The sequence below is a fragment of the Filicampus tigris genome, chromosome 11 (genome assembly GCF_054856515.1).
Source record: "Filicampus tigris isolate MCC_2025a chromosome 11, RoL_Ftig_1.0, whole genome shotgun sequence".
In the NCBI taxonomy this organism is placed as follows: domain Eukaryota; kingdom Metazoa; phylum Chordata; class Actinopteri; order Syngnathiformes; family Syngnathidae; genus Filicampus; species Filicampus tigris.
In genome coordinates, this window is record NC_141227.1 from 22,256,772 (window position 1) to 22,268,177 (window position 11,406).

General features: G+C 38.4%; 1 protein-coding gene across 3 annotated transcripts; it reads right to left on the reverse strand.

Moving 5' to 3' along the window:
* Window positions 1–119: 119 nt before the first annotated feature.
* hif1an (hypoxia inducible factor 1 subunit alpha inhibitor) lies at window positions 120–11,103 on the reverse strand. Of its 3 annotated transcripts, none has more exons than XR_015088559.1 (8): window positions 10,663–11,103; window positions 7,020–7,270; window positions 6,094–6,242; window positions 5,866–6,011; window positions 5,636–5,742; window positions 5,494–5,550; window positions 4,423–4,533; window positions 120–3,826 (listed from the first exon to the last, which is right to left on the reverse strand). XR_015088559.1 is itself a non-coding variant. In XM_086044400.1 (8 exons), the coding sequence occupies exons 1-8, from the start codon at window positions 10,843–10,845 to the stop codon at window positions 3,758–3,760; spliced, it is 1,080 nt and encodes a 359-aa protein (XP_085900526.1). In that variant the 5' UTR covers window positions 10,846–11,103; the 3' UTR covers window positions 120–3,757. The 3 variants fall into 3 exon arrangements, 2 of the variants coding, with proteins under 2 accessions (XP_085900526.1, XP_085900527.1); XM_086044400.1 differs by having other exon boundaries at window positions 5,487–5,550; XM_086044401.1 differs by lacking the exon at window positions 10,663–11,103 and adding an exon at window positions 8,349–8,405 and having other exon boundaries at window positions 5,487–5,550.
* Window positions 11,104–11,406: the final 303 nt, after the last annotated feature.

Here is an 11,406-nt window from a genome sequence, read left to right on the forward strand (position 1 = left end):
AAAAACAAAAACGTACACTATCTTTGAAATTTTGTCGAATCACTTTTCTTGGTATTTTGCATCAAGAAGTCGGAGATACTTTTTGTTGGGATGACGTCTTCGACAATGTAACAATACACTAATCTGCAAACATTCTTTAATGATAGAAACAGCACAAGTAACCGGTGAGTTCAATTCAGTAAAGACCACCATCAACATAAGTTGTGTAAAATTACAGTCGTGAAAAACACGCAACTCCAAATTTTGTCAAATTGTATCCATCCACATTCAAACCCAGAACTGAGAGACATAGAAGTGAAACATTACATTTCGTAGCCAAAAAACGTTTTTTCAGTACATCGTATTGTGTATGGTATGAAAACAAAATTTGGAGATAGGCGCTTGACACGGTGTTATTGTACGTTTGACAATCCAAGCAACTTGGGAGCAGCACATGAACAGGAAGTGTAAACAAGCAACAATGAGAACAGTTCATTTGTACGGTGAGCTTTGGTGAAGTAAAGTTGACTTATTTACGGTAGCTACTGGTTTTACAGTACTGCGTAAGCCAAAACTACGCCAGCGTTGCCTTGCAAATCGCCGCTTGAATAACAACAAATCCTGCACGTTGTTATTGTAGCGCCATCGTTGATATTTCAATTAGGGCGCCAAAATTGTGAGAATTTTAAATTGGAAACGTTCCCATAATTTCTCCCATGACCATGCTTATATCTCAAAACACGCTCAAATTATCTTCCCCCATTGAAGTGAGTGGTGAGCCTCACCAAATAAAAAAACAAAATCTGTTTTAAAGTTTTTTTTGCCCCATAAGAAAAATGGCACTAAACAGTATTGTACTATATGAAAACGTTTTTGAACATGTATTAAAAAAAATCCACATAACCTGAAAGGCATATATTCTTTATCCTCTCTGAAAAATGTCTTGTATTAGTGTCGCACTGAAGATCTTAGCGTGAGCCAAGATGTCTTATACTTATGCCACTGAGAGTAGTGGTTACTCTTCTTTGCTTGTCTGTATGACTGTATCATAACCCCCGGGCACATTACATTCTTTTTAATTGTTATTGCTCTTATGTTTTTATAAAGTACAAGATTATAAAGTGCCATTTTCCTGATTTAAAAACACATAACATAAACACTTCATTTTTTTTTTTTCTGGAACAGATTATAGCATTTCTATTCATTCCATTGAGGAAATATGAGAGTTTTTCAAAGCAGCACTTCTATTCACAAAATCAACCATCTTAACCTCCCGTGGTAATTCGTCATACATTTTGCAACCCTACTTTTGATAGACATGTGCTTTTAAGAGCAAAACCAGATTGGCTTCGACTGGTTTCTGAAGTGTTTGGCACATATACAAGAAAGTACACTTGAACTTGTCTTCAACGTATGGCTCAGCAAAAGTAGGAGGGAACACAGTGTTTGAAGAAAGAAAAAAAAAAACAATGACACATAGTCCAATCCTATAGCAGTTCATGCAGCCTATTGAATCTTTGTATTACAGCAGTGTACATCGCACAAACCGCCATAAAACTTAACGAGCAGCTTAAAACCTGATCATGGGTGCAGTATACTGTAAGCCTTAAAAACGAGCCTTACTGTAAATGCCTTAGCCAGGAAGACATAACCTGAATGTTGGTGTAGTTGCTAAACATATATAATCCGCAGCTGCAATATTAAATCTTTTTTTTTTTTTTTTTTTTTTTTCTAACGCTGTCCTTGCTAGTCCTAATCCAATAGTCCTTGATGTATAAATCAAAAATGATTAAGAACATAAATAACACAGACAATCCCTCGGCTAAAGTTATTTGGCCGTTGCATACTTTTGAATATATGAGCTGCTCCCCTCTTTCTTTTTTTAATCCCACTAGATTGTTCATCATATAAATTACTGTAGTAAGATTTATTACCGTGCTAGCTTTCACTCCCACAAAGCTTGCAAGATTTTGTTGAAGTGTTGAAATAATGCCGCTCACGTGAATTCATTTGCTCTAAACGCACCTCAGGGGTAGTGGTGTTTAATACTGTTTAATATTCAAATGGGCAAAAACGACAGTAATAATTTTAACAAGACATTTTTACACTCACGCAGGAGGGGAGTTCACACGATTAAGTGTTCAGCCATTTCACAGGGGAATTTTGTAGGATTTTGTACAAAAAAAAGTAACGCACTGTAATTAGTAGAAAAGTGTTGTCGTCCAATGAAAAAGTCTAATTTTGTTGAGTTATATTCAAGTTTTTGTTGAGTAATATTCAAGTTATTTTTTTTAATCTTTAAAAAGCAAAAAAACAAAATACTTGTCCAACCTTTTTCCCTGAAAAAAAATCACATTTTTAGTAAGAAAACAATTAAGTTGCTGTCCAATTAAACACATGGAACTTTTTACAGCCTTTTTTAGATACATGCTTTTCATGTTTACGTTATCAATTTATGACAATTTAAAAAACAGCTCAAGAGAAAATTAGAGTTGCGTTTTGTAAAAATTTGTAATTTCATGACTTTTGTTAAATTTGGCATCTTAAAATTAAAATGTACTTACATCGATTTTTCAGGTATCCGTACGTCCCTAGAATATTTATTTCCTTGACCACTTTTTACTTTTACTCCCTACATTTAAAAACAGGTCAGTACTTTCAATTCCTTGATTCTTCAAAACAGGCTTGTTACTTTTTTCATGGTCCATGGGAGATAATAATGTAAAAAACAAGACAAATAAAATCGAAAACTCGGGAGGGGCTACGTCAACTGTGGTCAACCTCCTGATTGCTTGAGATCTTACCGTCTTATAAGGTGAGGAAAAAAAGGGACAGCAGCTAAATGGAGGAACGTGAACCGGGCAACACAATGAGAAGCACGATACTTCCCATCCATGCAGTTATGAACAAACAAAGTGCTTACTTTTCGTACGATTTCCTACTAAATTTCCATAGCCCAGACAGGAGTGGAGGATTTGATCCGGCCCACCTGCAATTCTAAAAACAAACGAAAGGAACTGTTACAAAACACCCTAAAGACATTTTTAACCCGCAGATAATCCTAACATATATCGCCAACATTTTTTTTCATACATTTAGCATGTTCACTGAACTCAGTGTTATTGGGTGTCATCGGCAGGTTGCAACAGATACGGGAAGGGTCACTGAAAGGCATAGTGGATCGATATTTTAGCTAAGCTAAGTGCGCTAACAAGAGCAGAGAGACACACTTACCGTGGACTTTTGAGTTTTAACTCAAGGACTTATTAGCCTCTGTCAAGCAGCCACGGGTATCCCGCAATCGGATTATTAGATGCCTGACCACATGGCTGGCACGGGAAATACTAGTTGGGCGGCAACAACTCAACTTGACACCCTTTTCCCTTACACACAGTTTAGGTACTTCCCCCTAAAGGCGTAAAATCGCGAGGTCAACTTCATACCTTTGCAATTTGTGTCCATGCCGTAAAATGGCGGCATTGTAAAAGCGGTCTACTGACTCCTTCACTATTGGTTTGTCACCGAGATTCATCCCAAAGCTATTATCCACTGCACACCCTAGTGGCTTATTTATTCTTTTAAATTAGACATTCTGAGAACACTGACTGCCATAAATAACTAAGCGAGACACAACAAAACACAGAAAAACTCTTATTCAAGTACAGTCAACTCCCATGAGATGGGCAAAGACGATGGCACTCTGAGAAGCACGATGGTTTCAAGGTAGCCGCTTATTGCCATGCAGCGACATCAGTCCAAAAGTCAAGACGCCGCAATTTCAAGGGTCCGCCTCCTCGTGGGGATCTTCGTATCGTCCCGTGATCATGGTGTTGAGTAAAGGTCCCACCTGAGGGGGAATACACCAAAAAATGTTAACGGGGACATATTACATCAAGCTAACGAGAACTAGGATTGATATCAGGGCTAAACGTTTTGGGAAAAAAAAAACTAATTGAGATTTTTTTTTTCCCCTCAATATTGCGATTGCGATTTAATATGTGATTCTTTTTTCTAAGTCCTTTTCCCATGTATTTTTTTTGATAAACATAAGCAATAAATAAATTATCATGATGCCCACCTGTCTAATTCTTTACATTCTCTTTAAATATGTTATGAGTGAATGTTTTTATAACGTTAAAATACTGTATTTTTCTCATAGTAAAAAAAAAAGATTGCAAAATGTTTTGTTGCTACGTTTTGGTGGGCTGGAATGGATTCATGGCAATTGTTTTAAAATGTGGGACAAAAAAAGCATCTCCTTTATGAGTGTGACGTTAGTGAGCCATAAATATAAGCACAAAGTGGGTTGCTGGCCGGGTCGGGCGTGCCGCAGGGATTTTGGTGCAATGTAGGTGACCCAAATACAGGTCCGATTCGACGTGTTGCATCTGAGCAGGAGTTCACCGTTTATACTGTCAAAAAGAGGAAACGAAGCGCCTTTACTTGTCGGGGGTCGCCGAGCGCTTCTCCCAGCATCTTCTCGATGTTCCTCATTATGGCCACCTTCTGGTGAGCTCGCAGTGGGTACTCTATCCTCTTGGGCGAGGGCGCCCCCTGAACACAGACATCAGGATCATGACCATTTCACAAACAGACCGTTGTAAAAATGATGTGGACAGTTATGCTATCGAGCTAACAATTTCTCTTTCTGACAGCGGCGCCTTGAGATGCCAGTGACCCAGAAAGTGAACAATCCTTCCAAAAAGTGATGTGAACGTCTTTAATGCCACTCCCGGATGAAAGTCGTACACGTTGCGTATTTAAACGAACCACATAGCTCTGCCATAGAGACTAACAAGTTTAATGCTAACAAACAATGCGAAACCGTAAGCAGGCTAACGGATAGCATCGGTGTTGTAACCATACTGTAGGTAGATACGGCACGCCCCTTTTGAGCTGCATAACTATGGCGACGCTTAGCTAGGAGTGGCAAAGTCGTCAGCGCAGTCCATGTGCGGGTGACAAGAAGACTAAAAGAGTAACGATGCCGGCACGTTGTTCCGCATACAGCTGTGCGCCACGCCACATAATTCCCAAAATATTACGTTTTTTTTTGTTTGTCTTTTTTATGTTGTTTATTGCTAGCACATATTTTGCCCTTGACAAAAAAGTCAACCTCATGAAAATCGGTTGAGAATAAAAGTATTTTACAACTTAATTTCAATGCCCATGCATCGCCTTTGATGGGAAAATCGCCCCTGCCAACACGGCCTTTCACGGAGTCCCGCTTATGTTGACAGATACAACAATACTCACAGGCATACATTCTTTATCCTCTGCAAAGAACGAGTAACATTGCCGTACTTTACCGAGGAGTGACCGTCTTCATGTACATCCGTATGTCTGAATTATACTGCCCCCAAGTGGCAATTCAATTCAATTCTTTACACTTTATTTAATGATGTCATTACTGTATGTTATTTATAAAGTACAATATTAAAACGTGCCATTGGATTAAATTCATATCACAAGGCGCCACTGTTCTTAAAACTGTTGAAAATGCATACTTTGTACCAGAAGTTGACTGTGATTGTCACGCCACCGCTCAGCAGCGATTCTATGTGATGCCACCTTGGCCGCAAAAGAGAAAATACTGTTAAGGAAACTCTTCAGACCGATCAAATCTATGTTTGCGCACATAACATCGAATTCTTACCAATACATGGGGATGTAGAGCACGTCTCCTGGGCCCACGACCGCCTCATAGCCGACAACATTTTTAAAATTGGGGAACCTATTATAGTCGGGGTTGTCAAAATCAACCTGGAAATGACAAACAATAACATTTAGCAGCACGACGATATAGTGTCATTCTGTCTTTATCGTTAACAATTACAGTATCTCACGCTTGTTATTTTATTATGATTTGTAAAAATCATCACTTACTTGACTCTGTCTATCGCAAGGATGGTGGACTGGGTAAGGGTAGAGACACTCAAACTGGTCTGGAGAGAAGAGGATGCATCTCTTGTGGCCTTTGATTTGCGCAAAGAAGTTCTGCTGCTCGTCGTAATGCGCCGGCGTCACGTTGCCTGAGCGTGGGGAGTGTTACACGATCACAACGTAATTCTGATGAGGGAGAAAAAGCGAGCGTAACAAGTCAAACCTGCGTACCTTCCATGCCTATGAGCAGGAGGTTGGATGTCAGCTGGCCCCAGTTCCTTTTGGCCTGCTGCTTGTTGATCCAGTTCCAGTTGAAACCGAGGAAGTCCACCACTATCTTCTTTCCGACCGTGTCGTTGAGCGTCTGCTGCAGGTACACCCTGGGCAACGGAAGCGTACGCAAGAAAAGTATGGAATAGAACAGCTGCAAGACGTGATCATGCTGTGTAATAATGGCTACGTCTATGTATAGACTTGCTCATGGGTCATCCCATGTAAAATCAATGAAGATTTTTTTCCCTCACTGCTCATATTTTTCTTCAAATTTTGAGATGTGTGTGTGTGTGGGAAATAGATTGGAAAAAATAGGGCCTGACTGATATGGATTTTTCCTTTTTTTTTTTTTTAGGCCAATGCCGATTCTGAAATTTGGCAGAATAAAAATTCCAATGACTGATTAATTGGCCCATTATTTAAAAAAATTCACAATGAATAAAATGACTTCATTTTGGTCCATTAATGCTGACAACATCAAAGATATAAACTACAATTGATTATTTTGCAATACTTTGCCCTTTTAGTATTTGTTTAACTTCTTCTCTTTTATTTTTTGGTCCATGAAGTGATGAAATAAATACCCTTGTGCCCTTCTAACATAAAACATCATGTCATCTTTGATGGAGTTGCATTAGAAATTGATGGACTGAGAGAAACGTACTTATAGTTGACGAAAATTTAAAAAAAAAACATAAATGAAAAATAAAATTGAAAATGATATGTCATTAATCCATTCAGACCTCCCGAAGAAAATTTAAAAAATATGTATTGTGTATTTTTTTTTAAACAAAAAATGAATTTCACTCTATATATACTACACTGTATATATATATACAGTAACAACATTATTTTTAAAAATGTACAGAATTCAACGGTTTTACCGTTCTTCCCCTCCCATTTGCTGCACTTGCTGCATCTTCTCCACAAACTCGGAGAATTTCATCTCAAGTCGTCTGGACTTGGGGACAAAGTTCTCCACGTTGGCCATTTTTTTCTCGTCGTAGTAGAGGAACTTGTGGTTTTCCGCCATGTAGACGGAAAAGTCGCCGTTGCCGATGTTCTCCTGGAGGTACCCGATGTCCCATTTGAGAGCAGGATACACGAGGTTCGTGTCCGTTAAAACCACCGGCTCCTGCAAATACATACAGAACATACAGTATGTTCACTGCGTTATTCAACCTTACCACTAGGGCTGTCGCTGGCATATTTTTCTAGAATCGAATACTCTATCAATTAATCGGACGAAATTTTATTTTGCATTTAATTCTATTACAAAACCATTTTATTCCCAATTACTGTTTATTAACCAATTGTTGAAATAAGTGCATTTTCACTGGTTTTAAGGAGTCATCACTTTGATACATATAACAAGAAAATCATACTCATATCTCTGGAATGTTTTTTAAAGGTTTGCCTGATAACGCAGGTCTCGTGTTTTTAAAAAAAAAAAAAGTATACCTTAAGCAACATCCTCTGGAAATTGGCAACACTATTTCAGAACATGCACGCACCGGACTGAGTTATGATGTTATGACAAGGGTGGGGGGGGGGGGGGGGGGGAATTCCCGACACCCAAGCGGCGTCTGCATGGTGCAGGCAAGAGTGCCATTGGACACCATTGAACAAAATCTGACACGGTGGAGATGTGGACTACGTGACTACACGAACGTACAACTGAGGCGCGCTCCCGATTGCCGCAAGGAGGAAGTTAGAGAACGCGCACTCTCTTGTGCGAAAATATGCACCTTTTACGATAGCGTGCGGCGTTGAATTTGTGGCTTTGTGAGATGACTGTAGACACTTTTATGCTACGCTCCATTCCAAGCGGCCGCCCCTGCCTGCACTGGGCTTCAATGAATGCAACGTTCCGTCGTTTGCTTCAACACTCGCATGTGTGAGTGCCATTCGAAACGGTGACTCGATTAAGAGAGCCGAGGAAAGTCCATTTATCCTTTTGTCGCCGTGTTTTGGTGGCGGGAAGGAGTTTAAATATTGAATGTATTGCACCAACACAAGCTAATGTTTAAGGGGCGGGCTGGCACGACGACGGCTCCATTTTAAGATAGCACGAAAAAAATAGCATCTTGAAATGTGTTTTTGTCCATAACATGTACTTGTACATAATAATATACTTAAATTCATTAATTACCACTTATAGAGTTTTGTATTTATTGTAGCTATAGCTATCTATCACCTAAAAGTCTACACACCTCTGTGATATATTTAAAAAAGAAAAGAATGACAGCAAGAACTTTTTCCAGCATAAAAAAAAACCCTGTCAGGCTTCCGCTAGAAATGTCATGAAATTATTACTAGAACAGCTGAACTTTATTAGGGGTTGATTAAATAGTGACAGGTGTGTGATGTGACATGAGCTTGTGATTGGTTAATTCTGAAGCCAGCCACATCTCCAGTAAGAGAGTGTGGACAATTGTGCCACCATATTATCTCTGTTGTGAATTGTTTCCTTCCCAAAAACATTTTTCTCTTGTGTACAGGTTATAAGTCACATTCATTATGTAGAAAGTTTCGCAATGATTTATCTTGCTCTCGTTATGTTTTTTTTTTTTTTAAATCACAAAAACCTGGCATTTGAAAAGGGGTGAATAGTCTTTTTATATTAACTATATTTTTTGTTCGAAATTGGGTTGAAAGCGCCAAATGGTCACGTTGAAAGATCATCTTTCAATCTGAACGTTTTGCAGTTTGTGACCAACTCAACGCACAAAAATGTCAACACAAGATACGTAGCTGGTTAATCTGTGTCCTCGTCGATTAATCAATGCGACGACAGGTTTATGCACATCCGGGGGCTAATTACTTGCATGATGGTCATTTGGGTCAGTTGCTAAGATAACCACCCACCTCTGTTATCTGCTACGACCGTGTCTCATTTGATTGTGATGAACCCGTTGACGTGACAAACAAGCCTTTGCAGGTCAGGTTGCAGATGACTTGAACGCAATCCAGTTTGGAACTATTCAGATGAGCTTTTACAGCTTTTGGAACGATTAGTCATCGAAAGTAGCACAGCTATTGTTTCTGGTACATTTTAAAAACAGATGGTAAATGGGAGTAAGTACAAATCTGCCACCATTTAAAGTGTTAGTGCAAATAAAGTCCAGCTGTTCAAGTCGACTTTTCCTGGCATTTTTCTTCGCATTCTTACAGAAGCCCGAAGGTTCTGTGACAATACTGACTGGTTATAGGTGACATTTTGAAATGATTTCTCTTGGTCTAATTGTATTATGTCACAAAAGCCATTTGAACAAGGGCATGTAAACTTTTTATAGGCAATGTATGTGTTGCAGCCAATAAGTTAAAATCACGACTTCAGGTGCAAGATTCATCATAGCTATCACATAGTATGTTAGTTCCAGCATGTGTTTTCCCCGCCAAAAAATAAGAATTGTACTGCGATGTAATGTTAGTGTATCTCAAGATAGCCTCATTATTCCCATGATATGCAAATAATGTTCAATTAGGTCAAATCTCAATGTGGGTCACACTTTTAAAACAATCACCCTGACAATAGATGCAGAATTTTTTTTAATATACTCATTTAATTTCATTATTCTTATTCTAATCTCTAGAGGGGACTTACAAAAAAGGTAATTTTATTATAAAATGCTTTTTTATATTTTTTTTTTAATAAAAAATAAAATGATAATATAATTCCTCAATGGGATTTTTTTTTTCAAATTAATAAATTCCATCCATCAATTTTCTATACCGTTTATACTCCCCATAAATTCTATTTTATTATACTAATCTCTCACAGTGAGTTTATTTTAAAAATATTTTTTAATCCCACAAGGAAAATTATTGTAAATTTAACAAATATATGGTATCATTCCTATTCACTATCATTCCTCAAGGGGTAACTTTTTTTTATTTCCAAATATATTTTGTCATATTTGTAGTTGTATTCCTGGAAGAGGAGACAGCTTCATTTTATTATACTAATAATTACCTTATTTTAGTGGTGTTATTTAAAACATGTTATTTTTATTAATCTTACAATTCCTCAACAGGGATTTTTTTTATACATATCTTTTAAATATTATATTATTATATTTATTATACTATAATCCCGGGAGAGGATTGTTTTTGGTATTAAATTTGATTCTTATTTTATTGTACTTGTCACCACTTGTTAGCGATAAATTCATTTTACTTTATTATAAATATATTGTTAATTTTAATCATTCTAATTTGTAATAATGATAATACCTCAAGAGGACTTGAATGCAATAAAAAAAAAGACAAATGCAGTCATTTAACCATATTTGACACCAATAACAGGTCCAATTTCGCTGCAGCAGGAATCTATGCAAATAGTGAAAAAAAGGAAGTATAATACTGAGATATATAGCGACATATTGATGAATTATGATTAAACCTAGTATGCACATCGCATGCAAAACTTGCTGTACAAACTGAGAGGCACGAATGTGCAAAATAGTAAAACCCGCGTTATGCTAATATTCATAATATATTAACATAATTGTGGATGCTTCCTACCTCGTTGTTGATGAGCATCTCGGCTCTGGGGTCGGTGTGCGACATCCTGGGGATGGGCTTGGTGGAGAACGTATACCTCCGCAGCTGAGAGTCGTCCCAGGCCGGCTCGTGGATGCCAGAGAAGCCGGCGGTGGCGTCTTCACTCGCCGCCGGCTTCTCAGCCTCCACGACGGTCGCCGCCATGGTCGTGCTGGTTCGGTCCTGCCTGTGCCGATTCAGCAGTTTACCTTCAGTCCCGTCGGAACCGTCGACTACGCCACCAAATTGGGGGCTTTTGTCCTCCAGCCACTTCACCGCCAAGTTACACTCCACCCAGGGGTGAATATTTACGCTTCTGGGTGATTGATTATTCCCGAAATGATACTGAAATGTCACCGGGAGGAGACACTTGCCTCCGGTTGTGTGTTGCGCGCTGGAGTGAATGGGTGTTTACACACTGTGTTGACATCCGGAAAACAAACGAGATTAACCGCAAACTACTTAGCGGAGGTCCCTGAAAAATGAAAGAGCGGCACCTGGCGTTGTGGAGAGAGAACGGCACACGTGGTTGTTTTTTTGTTGTTGTTATTGTTTTTGGTTTTTTTGCAATGTGATCATAAATAATTTTAGGACTGTCATGACTACAGTATTTGGACACGAAAAAAACACACAAAATAATAACATAAATAATGGCAATAATGCTTGTAAAATGTTTTTTAAGAAATAAATGATGTCTCCCAGGTAAATTTTCTGTGTCAATTAAAT

What these genes read in the sequence shown, in the direction of transcription:
- hif1an (XM_086044400.1), bottom strand. Translation starts at nt 10,845, where the DNA reads ATGGCGGCGACCGTCGTGGAGGCTGAGAAGCCGGCGGCGAGTGAAGAC. An exon ending in AGATGCTCATCAACAACGAG is followed by an intron (nt 7,271 to 10,662) that starts GTAGGAAGCATC and finishes ATGTATTTGCAG; the next exon opens with GAGCCGGTGGTTTTAACGGA. An exon ending in CAGTCAACTTCTGGTACAAA is followed by an intron (nt 4,534 to 5,486) that starts GTATGCATTTTC and finishes GTCTGTGTTCAG; the next exon opens with GGGGCGCCCTCGCCCAAGAG.